Source organism: Pseudorasbora parva, chromosome 16 (genome assembly GCF_024679245.1).
Source record: "Pseudorasbora parva isolate DD20220531a chromosome 16, ASM2467924v1, whole genome shotgun sequence".
In the NCBI taxonomy this organism is placed as follows: Eukaryota; Metazoa; Chordata; class Actinopteri; order Cypriniformes; family Gobionidae; genus Pseudorasbora; species Pseudorasbora parva.
The window spans coordinates 44114294-44129630 of record NC_090187.1 but is presented as its reverse complement, the minus strand read 5'-3'; the positions used below and the strand labels follow the sequence as shown (position 1 = coordinate 44129630).

Here is a 15337-nt window from a genome sequence, read left to right as displayed (position 1 = left end):
ATTAATCTGCACGTGAGATCCATTCATGACGCGAATGGATTTTCCTGAACAAATGTGAGTGGTGCTTGGAGTGGCAAAACCTGGCACTCGGTTGCTAGGGTGTTGCTCAGTGGTTGCTAGGGTATTCTGGGAAATTGTGGGTAAAGTGTGCGAAGGAACTGTCTTGGCAAGTGAGAGATGAGTACACTCACACACTCTCTCACATAAACACACACATACACTTACTTACTTTCTTTCTTTAGTTCTCTCTCTCTAACACACACACACACACTGTCTCTGTCACACACACTCTCACACTCTTTCTCTCTCTCTCACACACACACACACACACGCGCGCGCACACACACACACACACACACACACGCGCGCGCGCACACACACACACACGCGCGCAGTCTCTTTCTCTCACTCACTCACTCACACACACACACACACACACACACACACACACACACACACACACACACACACACACACACACACACACACACACACTCTCTCTCTCTCTCTCTCTCTCTCTCTCATACACACACACACACACACACACACACAGTCTCTTCTCTCTCTCTCTCTCTCTCTCTCTCTCTCTCTCTCTCTCTCTCTCTCTCTCTCTCTCTCTCACTAACACACACACACACACACACACACACACACACACACAGCCCCTAAACCCACCCATCACAGGAAACATTCTGCATTTTTACTTTCTCAAAAAAAAAACATCATTTAGTATGTTTATGAATCCATTTACATTGTGGAGACATTTGGTGCACACAATGTAATATAAACAAGTAGCCTACACACACACTCTCTCCCTCTCTCACACACACATGCATGCACACTGACTCTCTCTCTCTCTCTCTCTCTCTCTCTCTCTCTCTCTCTCTCTCTCTCTCTCTCTCTCTCTCTCTCTCTCACACACACACACACACACACACACACACACACACACACACACACACACACACACACACACACACACACACACACACACACACACACACACACACACACACACACACACACACACACACACAGAAACAGAAAGAGAGCGATCGAGTCTCCATTCAGACGTGAATTGACAGCTGTCAGTTCAGATGACAGAGCAGATGAGTGTTAAACGAGTAAATCACTCCTTCATGTCTCCGTCTCATCACACCATCCGTCTCCAGCGCGATCTGAGGATCAACACAAACAACGGATGAAGAACCCAGAGTCAGGCCACTGCAGGTCGCTGGACCTTCTGAGAACATTCAGAAATTCACGAGTTTGTGTGCCCATATAATCTTAGTGAAAGTGGTAAACAGATTTGGCTTGCTGTCTGCTATAGAGGGGCTCGGAGAGGATATTCTACCCGAGCTCCGATTGCCCCCCTATAACAGGCAAATTGAATGAATAAAATAATGAATGAATGAATGAGTCATTTATAGCGCTTTCATATGTACTACTGTACACCCAAAGCGCTTTACACTCATGTCAGGGATCTCTCCTCAACCACCACCAATGTGGTGTACAAAAGGAGGAGCAGGGGAGGAGGAGGGATGCTTCAGGAACCAAAAAGGGGAAGAGGTAAGCTGCTGGTTTTATACCTTGGTATTAATTGAAAGATTAGATGGGCGTACTCCTCCCGAAATTACGTTTATTAACTTCACTTCACGAGTTTGTGTGCCCATATAATCTTAGTGAAAGTGGTAAACAGATTTGGCTTGCTGTCTGCTATAGAGGGGCTCGGAGAGGATATTCTACCCGAGCTCCGATTGCCCCCCAAAAACATAATGCAGAAATAGACAGCAAGCAAGAATCATGGAAATTTGAACAGCTCATGATTACGGGAGGAGTCTGCATAATTATTCCAGAAGACCCCCCAAAATTGTTAAATAGACTGAATGGAAGATGGCACTGTAGCAGTACTGAGGTAGGTAACTGCTGTGGCAGTTTATGAAATAGGTGAGGGGTTGCAGCAGCATCAAGCAGAGCACTGCAGCAACATTCTCGAATTGGCGAGGCGCTGCAGCAGCATCAAGCAAAGCACTGTAGCAACATTCTCGAAATGACGGGGCATTGCAGCAGCATCAAGCAAAGCGCTGCAGCAACATTCTCTAATTGACAGGGCACTGCAGCAGCATCAAGCAAAGCGCTGCAGCAACATTCTCAAATTGGCGGGGCACTGCAGCAGTAGTCTCAAATGGTGGGGCACTGCAGCAGCTTTCCCAAATTGGCAGGGCACTGCAGCGGCAGTCTCAAAATGGCGGGGCACTGCAGCAGCATCGAGCAAAGCACTGTGACAGCATTCTTAAACTGGCGGGGCACTGCAGCTGCCTCCAACATTCTCGAATTGGTGGGGCACTGCAGCAGCTTCAAGCAAAGCACTGCAGCAGCAGTCTCAAAATGGCGGCGCACTGCAGCAGCATCGAGCAAAGCACTGCAGCAGTATTCTCAAACTGGCGGGGCACTGCAGCAGCTTCAAGCAAAGCACTGCAGCAGCATTCTCAAACTGGCGGGGAACTGCAGCAGCCTCCAGCATTCTCAAATTAGTGGGGCACTGCAGCAGCATTCTCAAACTGGCGGGGAACTGCAGCATTTCTTAAATTGGCGGGGCACTGGGGCGGCAGTCTCAAAATGGTGAGGCACTGCAGCGGCAGTCTCAAAAGGTCGGGGCAATGCAGCAGCATTGAGCAAAACACTGCAGCAGCAGTCTCAAGATGGCAGGGCACTGCAGCGGCAGTCTCAAGATGGCGGGGCACTGCAGCGGCAGTCTCAAAATGGCGGGGCAATGCAGCAGCATTGAGCAAAACACTGCAGCGGCAGTCTCAAGATGGCAGGGCACTGCAGCGGCAGTCTCAAGATGGCGGGGCACTGCAGCGGCAGTCTCAAGATGGCAGGGCACTGCAGCAGCAGTCTCAAGATGGCAGGGCACTGCAGCGGCAGTCTCGAATTGGCGGGGCACTGCAGCGGCAGTCTCGAATTGGCGGGGCACTGCAGCGGCAGTCTCGAATTGGCGGGGCACTGCAGCGGCAGTCTCGAATTGGCGGGGCACTGCAGCGGCAGTCTCGAATTGGCGGGGCACTGCAGCGGCAGTCTCGAATTGGCGGGGCACTGCAGCGGCAGTCTCGAATTGGCGGGGCACTGCAGCGGCAGTCTCGAATTGGCGGGGCACTGCAGCGGCAGTCTCAAATTGGCGGGGCACTGCAGCGGCAGTCTCAAAATGGCATGGCACTGCTGCGGCAGTCTCAAATTGGCAGGGCACTGTAGCAGCGGTCTCAAATTAGCGGGGCACTGCAGCGGCAGTATCAAGCAAAGCATGGCAATGGCAGTCACAAATAACGAAGCACTGCAGTGGCAGTATCAAATTGAGAAGCACTACAGCGACTGCATCAAATTGGAGGAGCACTACAGTGGCAATATTAAATTGTGGAGCACTGGGCACTGCAGCGGCAGTATCAAGCAAAGGATTGCAGCGGAAGTCACAAATTAGCGAAGTACTGCAGTAGCAGCATCAAATAGGAGAAGCACTGCAGCATAAAATTGGCGCAGCACTGCAGTGGCAGAATCAAATTGCGGAGCACTGCGGCATCGAACTGCGAAGCACTGCAGCGGCTGCATCAAATGGTGGAGCACTGCAGTGGCAGGATCAAATTGTGGAGCACTGGAGGGGCAGCATCAAAAATGGAGGAACATTGCAGCGGCAGCATTAAATTGGAGGAGCATCGCAGCGGCGGTATCGAATTGCGGCTCACTGCAGTATCGAAAAAGGAGGAGCACTGCAGTGGCAGCATCAAATAGGAGTAGCACAGCAGAGGCAGCATTAAATAGGAAGTGCACTGCAGTGGCAGTATTAAATAGGAGGTGCACTGCAGTGGCAGCATTAAACTGGAGGCGAACTGCAGCATCAAATTGGTGGAGCACTGCAGCAGCGTCAAATTGCGGAACATTGCAGCAGCAGCATTAAAAAGGAGGAGCCCTGGAGTGGCAGCATGAAACTGGAGGAGCACTGTAGCGGCAGCATCAAATAGAAGGAGCACTGCAGCGACAGTGTCAAAAAGGAGGAGCACTGTAGCATCAAAATAGGAGGAACACTGCAACGGCAGCATCAAATAGGAGGAGAACTGCAGTGGCAGAAACAAATAGCAGGAAAACTGCAGCATCAATATAAGAGGAGAACTGCATTGGCAGTGTAAAAATGGCGGAGCACTGCAGCGGCAGTATCAAAATGGAGGAGCACTTTAGCATCAAAATAGGAGGAACACTGCAGCGGCAGCATAAAATAGGAGGAGAACTGAAGTGGCAGAATCAAATAGGAGGAAAACTGCAGCATCAAATAGGAGGAGAACTGCAGTGGCAGTATTAAACTGGAGGAGCACTGCAGCAGCATTAAAAGGGAGGAGCCCTGCAAGTGGCAGCATTAAACTGGAAGAGCACTATAGCGGCAGCATCAAATAAGAGGAGCACTGCAGCGGCAGTGTCAAAGTGGCGGAGCACAGTAGCATCGAAATAGGAGGAGCACTGCAGCGGCAGCATCAAACTGGAGGAGCAACGCAGCGGCGGCATCAAATAGGAGGAGCACTGCAGCAGCGGCAAAATGACAGATCACTGCAGTGGCAGCATTAAATAGTAGGAGCACTGCAGTGGCAGGATTAAATAGTAAGGGCAACGCAGCGGCGGCATCAAATAGGAGGAGCACTGCAGCAGCGGCAAAATGACAGATCACTGCAGTGGCAGCATTAAATAGTAGGAGCACTGCAGTGGCAGGATTAAATAGTAAGGGCACTGCAGTGGCAGCATTAAAGTGGAGGAGCACTGTAGCATCAAAATAGGAGGAGCACTGCAGAGGCAGCATCAAATAGGAGGAGAACTGGAGTGGCAGTATCAAATAGGAGGAGCACTGCAGCAGCAGCATTAAACTGGAGGAGCAATGCAGCGGCAGCATCAAATAGGAGGAGCACTGCAGCGGTAGTGTCAAAAGAGGGATCACTGCAGTGGCAGCATTAAATAATAAGGGCACTGCAGTGGCAGCATTAAACTGGAGGAGCACTGTAGTGGCAAGCGAAGCCCTGGAGCATCAAGCGAGGGACTGTGGCATTAAGTGAAGGACTACAATGGTGATATCTAGTAAATCCAAATACTGCAGCAGCAGTATCAAATTGGCAGAGCACTGCAGCGTCAAGCGAAGATGGCTTGTTTGATGAGGCTGAGGTCCGAACAAAGTAAAATCGAAAGGCCTCTGAGGACCACCAACCCAATAGTTTAATTGATGGTGTGGCAGTCTTTTTGGCCTGCGGTGGTGTCTGCTCCATTGCGGAAGAAGTGAGGTGAATATAAGTAAGCCTAATTACCAGAGTTGGTGGGGATCTGCTGAAGCTTTTAAATGAACTTCACTGCCTGGTGACAGGAAGGTTGTTCTCATCAGAAAACAGCGGGTCGAGAAGTGAGGAGATCAGCACCTCCCTGTGGCAAGGGAGAAGGAAAGATATTGATATTGCTGGATGGGTGTCGGGAGATTGAAGATAGGAATGAAAAGGCAGTTTTTTAAATTGATCCGTTTATTGCTTTTGATGAGGAAACGGATGGTGTTCTTGTTTAAACTTAGAGATCATAGATGGTCGGATGGATGGTTGTAGATTAGAAATTTAAAGCAGCCGAGATAGACTTTGATGGTACTAGATTGGGTGGACATCTCGTATGACATCAAAATTTGAAAAAAAGAGGGAGAATTTGGGAAAACAAGTTGGTTGTAGGAATTGTTTGAAAAAGCTCTCCAAGTTGTCCAGTAGGATTGCAATGCTGGGGTTGGAACGGTGTCCACCTTCGGGCTAATGCTCTTAATATTTATGCCAAAATCTGGGAAATATAGAAATTAAGATAAAAACTCTCTTAAAACACTCTTCTCCTGAAAAAGTCTGCTGGTTCCTCAGTGACAACTTTTATAGCGTCAAACAACTAACTAAGCTAAACTTATTTAAAACAAATACTTGAAATAAAATCATAGTGATAAAACTGCCTTAAAAGACAGAAAACATCTTGGAAAATATAAAGTGTAATTTGATTGTTTAGTTCAACTCGTATCCATTAGAAACCACGGAGGGGCGGGGCTTATGAGCTATACTGGGACCAACCACCTGGGGTGATTGAGGCGCGGAGGCTTGGTGGGGACAGGTGATGGATCCATAGCAATGATGTAGTAGGAACTGTAAGAGCAATGCAGCTGAGAAGGAGGCAATAAACTGTAGAGGAAGCAGAAGCTGGATGGAATAAGGTTGGAGAAATTAGGGGGGGGGGCAGAACCGTTTGCGGAGGCAGCCTCACGCTTTGGGTCTGCACCTATAGCAGAGAGGAAATTAAGGGGGGGGGGGGGGGGGAGGGCAGGACCGTTTGCGGAGGCAGCCTCACGCTTTGGGTCTGCACCTATAACAGAGAAGAAATTAAGGGGGGGGAGGGCAGGACCGTTTGCGGAGGCAGCCTCACGCTTTGGGTCTGCACCTATAGCAGAGGAGAAATTAAGGGGGGGGGCAGGACCGTTTGCGGAGGCAGCCTCACGCTTGGGTCTGCACCTATAGCAGAGAAGAAATTAAGGGGGGGGGGGCAGGACCGTTTGCGGAGGCAGCCTCACGCTTTGGGTCTGCACCTATAGCAGAGAAGAAATTAAGGGGGGGGGGGGGGGCAGGACCGTTTGCGGAGGCAGCCTCACGCTTTGGGCCTGCTCCAATAGCAGAGGAGAAATTTATTATATAGCTTTTCTTGATTTAACAGAGAATAAAAGCCAGAAAGCACAGAAATATAGGAAGCGTGGAAAGAAGAACAGAAGAAGCTATACTTACCTGTGGGAGGGTGAAAGGTAACAGTCGAAGAGGCCGTGGAACTATTGCGAGCAGACGCGGAACTAATGTCTGCGGCCGCGATAGTGCCGGCCGAATTAAGGGGCGGACGTGAAAGCGTAGGCAGCTGCGGCTGCCGGCTGACACTAAAACGGACCGTATAGATCGTGCAGTTGTTTGTGTTGATGTTTGCGTGTTGCTGCGAGAACGCTGAATGCGGCGTGAGAGAGAGTTTTGGTGAAAACACACGAGCAGATCGTGAAGTTGCGCTTTTGAATTCCTCTGGGTGAAATGGAAAACCCGCGCTGGATAACGCCTGAGCGCGTCGACGGACTCCTCAGCAGGAGGTACGAGGCTTAACGTTACTGCTGAAGAGGATGATGTGGATGATGATGAAGACCTCGATGCATCGCGATGAGGATCGACCGAGCCCCGTTATGATTCTAGATGGAAGAAGAGAGAGGTTTTCTTGAGCGAGGTGTTATGTGGAGCGGAGAGACCGGCGGTCTGGAGATCAACAGGTGAAATGAGCAGCGCAGCCAGTCAAGCACAGTTGGGCAGGCCAAATGCTTCAGGAACCAAAAAGGGGAAGAGGTAAGCTGCTGGTTTTATACCTTGGTATTAATTGAAAGATTAGATGGGCGTACTCCTCCCGAAATTACGTTTATTAACTTCACTAATGCTTTCATATCAAAAGGCAGCACACTATCATAAAAACGAAAGACTGGTTTAGATCACTTATGGCAAAAAAACACAAAAAAAAAAAAAAACACAAGAGGGATGGATGAATGGATAAGAATGCCGTCTCAGCAGCCGAGTAGAAATAATAGGGAATTGGGATTGTCTCTGAAGACGCCGGAATTAATCCACAACGAATTAAAAGAAAGACAAAGACACAAAGACGAGCTTCAGTGAGATACACAGTCCCTCAGCTAACACACAACGGCTGATTAAATGAGAAATAAACTATTCAAAAATACATGATTAAAGTCCCCATAACATCACAATGGAAGTTTTTGTCTTTTAGTATGAATATGTTCGTTTTATCTCTAAGCTAGTGCGCTCCAAAATTCACATTTAGAGGATATAAGCGTTCAAAACGTACAGTCTCACACAGCCGCCAATATCATCAATGATTTTGATGACATCACTCTGCACTAAAGCTTCTCAACAGAGTCTCTGTCCAATCAAACACTCTCTAGAATCTGAAGCCACGCCCCTACATTATAAACAGACACTGAAGCTGCAGATGAAATCGCTCACTCGTTCACACGTTTACTGTTTTCTACACGGGAACGATCAGACAGTGCACTATATAGGGGATAGGGTACGATCAGACAGTGCACTATATAGGGGATAGGGAACGATCAGACAGTGCACTATATAGGGGATAGGGAATGATCAGACAGTGCTCTATACAGGGGATAGGGAACCATCAGACAGTGCACTATATAGGGGATAGGGTACGATCAGACAGTGCACTATATAGGGGATAGGGAACGATCAGACAGTGCACTATATAGGGGATAGGGAATGATCAGACAGTGCTCTATACAGGGGATAGGGAACCATCAGACAGTGCACTATATAGGGGATAGGGAACGATCAGACAGTGCTCTATATAGGGGATAGGGAACGATCAGACAGTGCACTATATAGGGGATAGGGAACCATCAGACAGTGCACTATATAGGGGATAGGGAACAATCAGACAGTGCACTATATAGGGGATAGGGAACGATCAGACAGTGCACTATATAGGGGATAGGGGACGATCAGACAGAGCACTATATAGGGGATAGGGGACGATCAGACAGTGCACTATATAGGGGATAGGGGACGATCAGACAGTGCACTATATAGGGGATAGGGAACGATCAGACAGTGCACTATATAGGGGATAGGGGACGATCAGACAGAGCACTATATAGGGGATAGGGAACGATCAGACAGTGCACTATATAGGGGATAGGGAACGATCAGACAGTGCTCTATATAGGGGATAGGGAATGATCAGACTGCACTATATAGCGGATACCCATCTAGAGTCCTATAAGGCCAGATTAATATAAACTTCTCTTTTTGTGTTTCACAGAAGTAAAGGAATATGCCGTGGAATGACAGTCTACATCTCTCTTCTCTTACAGGATTTATACTACATGATTTATGAGCATATTCATGTACACTTGTGAATGTGTTGCTGGCTCCTTACCTGCCCGTCTGATCTTTATTTCATTACTGTGTGTGTGTGTGTGTGTGTGTGTGTGTGTGTGTGTGTGTGTGTGTGTGTGTGTGTGTGGTTCTATATAGAGAGAGAGCAGGAGAGAAGAACAGATAGAGGAGACGCAGGAGAAGTGCAGTAGTGAAGAGGAAGGTGTTTACAGCGCTTGAGTTCCCTCTAGTGGAGGCGAGCGATCAACATCTATTAAAATCCACTCAAAAATGTCTGAATCACACACTATCTCTCACTCACACACACAATCACACTTTCTCACTCTCTCTCTCACACACACACATTCTCTCTCTCTAGCACACACACACAATCGCACAATCACACACACTCTGTCACACACACTCTATCTCTCTCTTACTCACACACACAAACTCCTCTCTCTCTCACACACACAATCACAGTCTCTCTCTCTCTCTCTCTCTCTCTCTCTCTCTCTCTCTCTCTCTCTCTCTCTCTCTCTCTCTCTCACACACACACACACACACACACACACACAATCTCTCTCTATTCTCTCACACACTCACTGTCTCTCTCTCTCACTCACACACACAAACTCCTCTCTCTCTCTCTCACACACACACACACAATCACACTCTTTCTCGCTCTCTCTCTCTCACACACACACCTCCCCCACACACACTCTCTCTCTCTCTCACACACACACTCTCTCTCTCTCTCTCTCTCTCTCACACACACACACTCTCTCTCCCCCTCACACACAGACACACACACACACACACACTTTCTCTCTCACACACAATCTCATAATCACTCACTCACTGACACACACACACACACACACACACACACACACACACACACACACACACACACACACACACACACACACACACACACACACACACACACACACACACACACACACACACACACAGTCTCACAACAATCACGCTCACACACTCCCTCACACTCACACACAAATAAGTTAAATGTGATGCAATGCTTAATTTAAGCACATTCACTGAAAATCCACTAAAAATAATAAATAATAAATTACATCAAACTTACAATTAGTTACTAAAATTATTTACAACAAAAAAAATACCTTGAAAATTTCATATTTATTTCAAAATTTCATGTGGATTTTTATTTCATAAAAATCCACTTAAATTTTTTTAAGAGAATTTGTGCAGGATTTATAGATAAGACTGACACACGATCGGTGACCAGTCCACGCTCACTGGATGATCATGCACACACACACACACACTTTAAAGATTACGAGTTTATGGATTTCTAATCTAAAGATGATGATTTTAAAGCATATCTTAAATCACAGATAAGTCCACCTCAAATATAACCGCAAATCTTTGTTGTTGTGGTCCAGGTTTCATTAGTGCAGAGTTGAAGTGAAAAGCGCCACCTGATGTAAGAAAGACGTATTATACATATAATCGTCAAAAAGAGAGAAATTAAGCATCTACAATTGTGCAAAACCTCCTTTTATTTATTCTGTTCATCATTAACCCCACCTGTACAATCAGTTCATACAGCATGACCACAGACCAGGAGATCTGACCGGTCTGACCACAGACTTTCTCCTGTCCAATCACTCCATTCACATACTGATTATTTACAGTGAAGATCTACACGTGACCCGAGGAGAAAGAACATCCTCAAATAAACCTTCCAGAGCAACAGAAGTCAAAAAACACAACATACACCAGAGGCCTGTTGCATGAAGCATAGCTGAACAAACTCTGAGTTTCAGAGCAGGTTTAGAGTTGACAAATCCAGATAAATCCAACCTGGTTTAGATCAAGTGTAACCGTTTCTCAGCTCGGTATAAACTTTCTCTGTCAGCTCGGGTATTAATCCGCGATTAACTCTCAAGCGCGTGCACCTGAAAGTGTGACACGTGCGGCAAACAGCCAATCACAGCGTCCGTTTGAGTCACTTCTCTTCTGAAGATTGAGATCTCAAAAAACAGTTCTGAAAATTCTTATGAAATTAAATGTTTACAAGGCAGGAATAAACACTGCGGCAGCGAAAGTCTGAGAAAGGCAGATGTGAATTAAATAAATATGCCTAATAATTATAGGTTCACAAAGAGCTCAAACTAATATGTGTTTTTTTTAAAAGAATTATGAATGCATGCATTATATTTATATTACTATTTGGCTACTTGTCAATTAATGTAATATTTATATGAACATATTATATGAATTCAAAGTGATTATAATTCATTTAATATATAAATATAATAAATAATTTGCACCAAATGTTTTCTATTATTTTGGAACGGGAGATAAAGGGGGTGTGGCTTTATTGCATCTTTACTTGCAGCTGATTGGTCCAGTTTGGGCTTGCGATCTCTAACCCAGAATAAACCGGCTCCAGCAGGTTAGCTGGGTAGTGTCAGTTACCATGGTGATAAGGACTGATAAAAACCAATCCACTTTCTTGAACCCGAAAAACCAGAGTTTGCTCAAACTAATCTCGAACTTACTGAAAGCAGCTTTGTGCAACAGGCCACAGCAGCCAAACGCTTGGACACAAGGATTAAATGTTTAATTCTCTCAAAACTGCACGCGTCTTGCGGAAGAACATCGCAGCCGGATCTACTTCTCTCTGTTTATTGTCTATGGCGAGTCGCTCAGGTACTGTACTCCTCCACAGCGGTTCTCGTCCCACTCCGCCTAAAATGGTCCGATTATAACACTTATTATAGGGGTGCCGTAGTGATTTAGGAGAAGACAAAATCATGATTTAAAAGATGGATTCATGATTAATCTTACAATTTGGCAAATTGTAAGCAAAAAAAGTTACAGTTGTCTGACATTAAAGGTGCAGTGCGCGATTTCTGACAAACGCTGGTGAAAGTGTAGCCAATCAGCAGTAAGGGGCGTATATCCCACGTGTTTTTGAATTTGGGGGCGGGGCTATCAATACAGGGGTGTGGTCCTTTTGGGTAGGGGGCGGGGCATGTTTACTCTTTAATTAACCGTAAAGAGTTAACCACAATTCTTATTTTTTATGGAATATTTAGTGCAACGACCCACTCTTAAAGCGTCTTAATGTACACTGTAAACCCAAATAAGCTGCCTCAAATTTTTGAAGAAATATAAAGTTTAAGTAAGCAGAACTTGCAGATTTTTATTTTGTAATCATATATTTTAATTGCACTGATATTTGAGTAATACATACATTTAACTTCAAAATATCCTGTAATCTCACATTTTTAGTAAGTGGAAACTTGACTAGCTTTAACTGGCTAATTCAATAAATGCCACCATAGGCGTAGTTGAATGAGGACAGTAATATAATACATTTAATAAATCTGTCCTCAAACTAAGCTTACGCTCCATTCTTCACCCTACAAAAAAAACCCCCAAACATAACAGAAACTAAACATTAAACACAACTAATTCTCCCACTTAACGTTAATCTTGCACAAAAATAAATAATATTACACTTAATTTGGGCATTTAGTGTCCCTACCGAGTGTCACGGCAAAGCATGCAGAAATCCCAGCCAAGTTTTGGTAAAATTTAAGTTAATGAGTTCATAAAACTCAAAACAATGAAACTATTCAGATTACTTAAAATGTCAGTTTTGAGAACTTAAAAGAAAAAGAAAGCTCTAAATGCTCATTAAAGTTCATTTGTTTGACCTCATTTGTTTAATTTGAGTTGGCTCTACTTAAACCCAGTCATTATTTTGAGCGTTAGGGTTTATAGTGTACTTTAAGGGTACTTTACTGTAACACGTTTCCCACAATTCCTACTTTTATGGAATATTTTGTGCAAGTGCCTTAACCAGCTCTGCAGCATATTTTGAATAATTATAATGGATGCAATATTGGACCCACGGCTGGGGCGCAGAGTTGAATTGGTTAATGTACTAAAACAGTGATATTATAAGATCAAGTGTAAACTGCACGGCTTTTTGATGATGCATATAGTATACAGGCCAGTAATGTTTTCTTTATAATGCTTTTGAAACGAGAACCCTTGTGTTGCATTTATATTCTGCGTTCATTTGTTTGTACGCAAGGTCTTTTAATATTACTATCTTACTACAAACTTGGCAAAAATGAAAGTTTTTTGGGTGTTTCTATAAGTGTGTGACATCACGTGAAAACCATGAATAGGGAAGAAGAGATTATCTGGACTTTTATTTATTAATCACGACACCATTGGTGAGTTTAGATCACTTTACTATTATTATAACACGTGGTAAAGAGTCTTAATGTCCAAACGTTTGACTGCCAGTGTGTATTATCCTACTTGCAGACCAAAGGCAAGGTAAGCTTTGTGGAAATTACCCACAAGCCCTCAGGAATGTCTGAGAATTGACAGCAGAACTAAAAGCCTCTCTGACGCGTCAGCTTTAGTTTGTCCCAAACTTTCAGCAGATGACATCACTGAATGGCCCTAAAGCTCGCGCTTTTCTGGCGCCATCCAGAAGATAAAAGCATAAAGATGAGTAACGACGTGTCCCTGTCCTCTCATCCAGGTTTTGTTCCGCGATAAATCACGGCGAGCGCTTGTACACACATAAGCGGAGCTCAGCGAGCTGAGGAACAAAAGACAGGAAATTGATTTCAGCAGGAAACTCAGAGATAAATACATCTGGGATATTAATATGTCTCATCAGTCAGAAAAAGCAGCAGATAACGCCTTACAAACACAATAAGAATGCACAAAGATTCATCATTTACTATCCAGAGATGGAAACACATTTTTAAATGACTTGTGTTTATAGATATTTAGTGTGAGAAACGTTACGTCAGATTTCAACTGAGGTGAAAAAGAGTTTGAGCGTTTCATTGGCCGACGTCTCCTCCAATCAGGCGCTTGTCTGCTTTTGACTGACAGCAGCCCTGTGGGAAGTCAACGAGAGGTCAGAAAGGGTTGTGGGCGGGGCTTATTGCACTCGATAAAAGCGTGTGTTTTTGTAGTCTTCCTTCATGTCATGTAAACGGAGGGTCGCCCATCCACCCCACACAGGAAATCCACACCCGCATCCCATACTAAAAAGAAAGTATAGATGGAATAGAGTTGAGGAACGACGGCAGGCAGGACAGAGAGATGCCAGGCCCTTCTCTGCTTCCGCCCGTGGCTGAATTTGGAGCCCAGAAATGTGTCCGTCTCAATCCGTTCAGCTGGAGTAGATCTGGGTGCCGATGACGCGCATTATTTCCTTCTGTATCTTGGGCTCCTGTGTGTTGATATTAGCATCTCCCACCTGACCGTCCTCATACCTGAGACACACACACACACACACACACGAGACAGCACACATCACATAAAAGTATATTTCATTAATCCACTGTGTATTATATTTACATGTATATATGCAATGTGTAAATCTTGATCAAACTGTGCACTTTTTCCCCTTGCAAATTATTTTCGTCTATGCTTTTCGTATTTCTTTATATATTCTATTTACTAGTGCTGTCAAATTAATTAATCACATCTAATATATACACCGATCAGGTATAATATTATGACCGGTGAAGTGAATAACACTGATGATCTCTTCATCATGGCTCCTGTTAGTGGGTGGGATATATTAGGCAGCAAGTGAACATTTAGTCCTCAGAGTTGATGTGTGTGAAGCAGGAGAAATGGGCAAGCGTAAGGATTTGAGCGAGTTTGGCCAGATTGGGACGGCTAGACGACTGGGTCAGAGCATCTCCAAAACTGCAGCTCTTGTGGGCTGTTCCCGGTCTGCAGTGGTCAGTATCTATCAAAAGTGCTCCAAGGAAGGACCAGTGGAGAACCGGCCACAGGGTCATGGGCGGCCAAGGCTCATTGATGACCGTGGGGAGCGAAGGCTGGCCCGTGGGGTCCGATCAAACAGACGAGCTACTGGAGCTCAAACTGCTCCAGAAGTTAATGCTGGTTCTGATAGAAAGCTGTCAGAATACACCGAGCAGCTCAGTTTGAGGCGTATGGACCAGTCAGGGTGACCTCTGACCCCTGACCCCACCGAAAGCACCAACAGTGGCATGTGAGCATCAGAACTGGACCACGGAGCAATGGAAGAAGGTGGCCTGGTCTGAGGAATCACGTGTTCTTTTACATCACGTGGATGGCCGGGTGTGTGTGTGTGTGACTTACCTGGGGAACACATGGCCCCAGGATGCACTATGGGAAGAAGGCGAGCCGGCGGAGGCAGTGTGATGCTTTGGCCAATGTTCTGCTGGGAAACCTTGGGTCCTCCATCCATGTGGATGTTACTTTGACACGCTCCACCTACCTAAGCATTGCTGAGACCATGTTCAGCCTTTGATGGAAACGGTATTCTGGTGGCTGTGGCTCTT

At 45.6% G+C, this 15337-nt stretch overlaps 1 protein-coding gene across 3 annotated transcripts in view; it reads right to left on the bottom strand.

The window, feature by feature from the left end:
• Window positions 1–10487: 10487 nt before the first annotated feature.
• Window positions 10488–15337, bottom strand: part of LOC137043066 (protein mono-ADP-ribosyltransferase PARP6) — a 56757-nt gene continuing 51907 nt past the window's right edge. For all 3 annotated transcript variants that reach the window (XM_067419148.1, XM_067419149.1, XM_067419150.1), the window contains exon 26: window positions 10488–14272. In XM_067419148.1, the coding sequence (XP_067275249.1) occupies window positions 14170–14272 (103 nt within the window). In that variant the 3' untranslated portion in view covers window positions 10488–14169. The remainder of the gene's footprint in view (window positions 14273–15337) is intronic.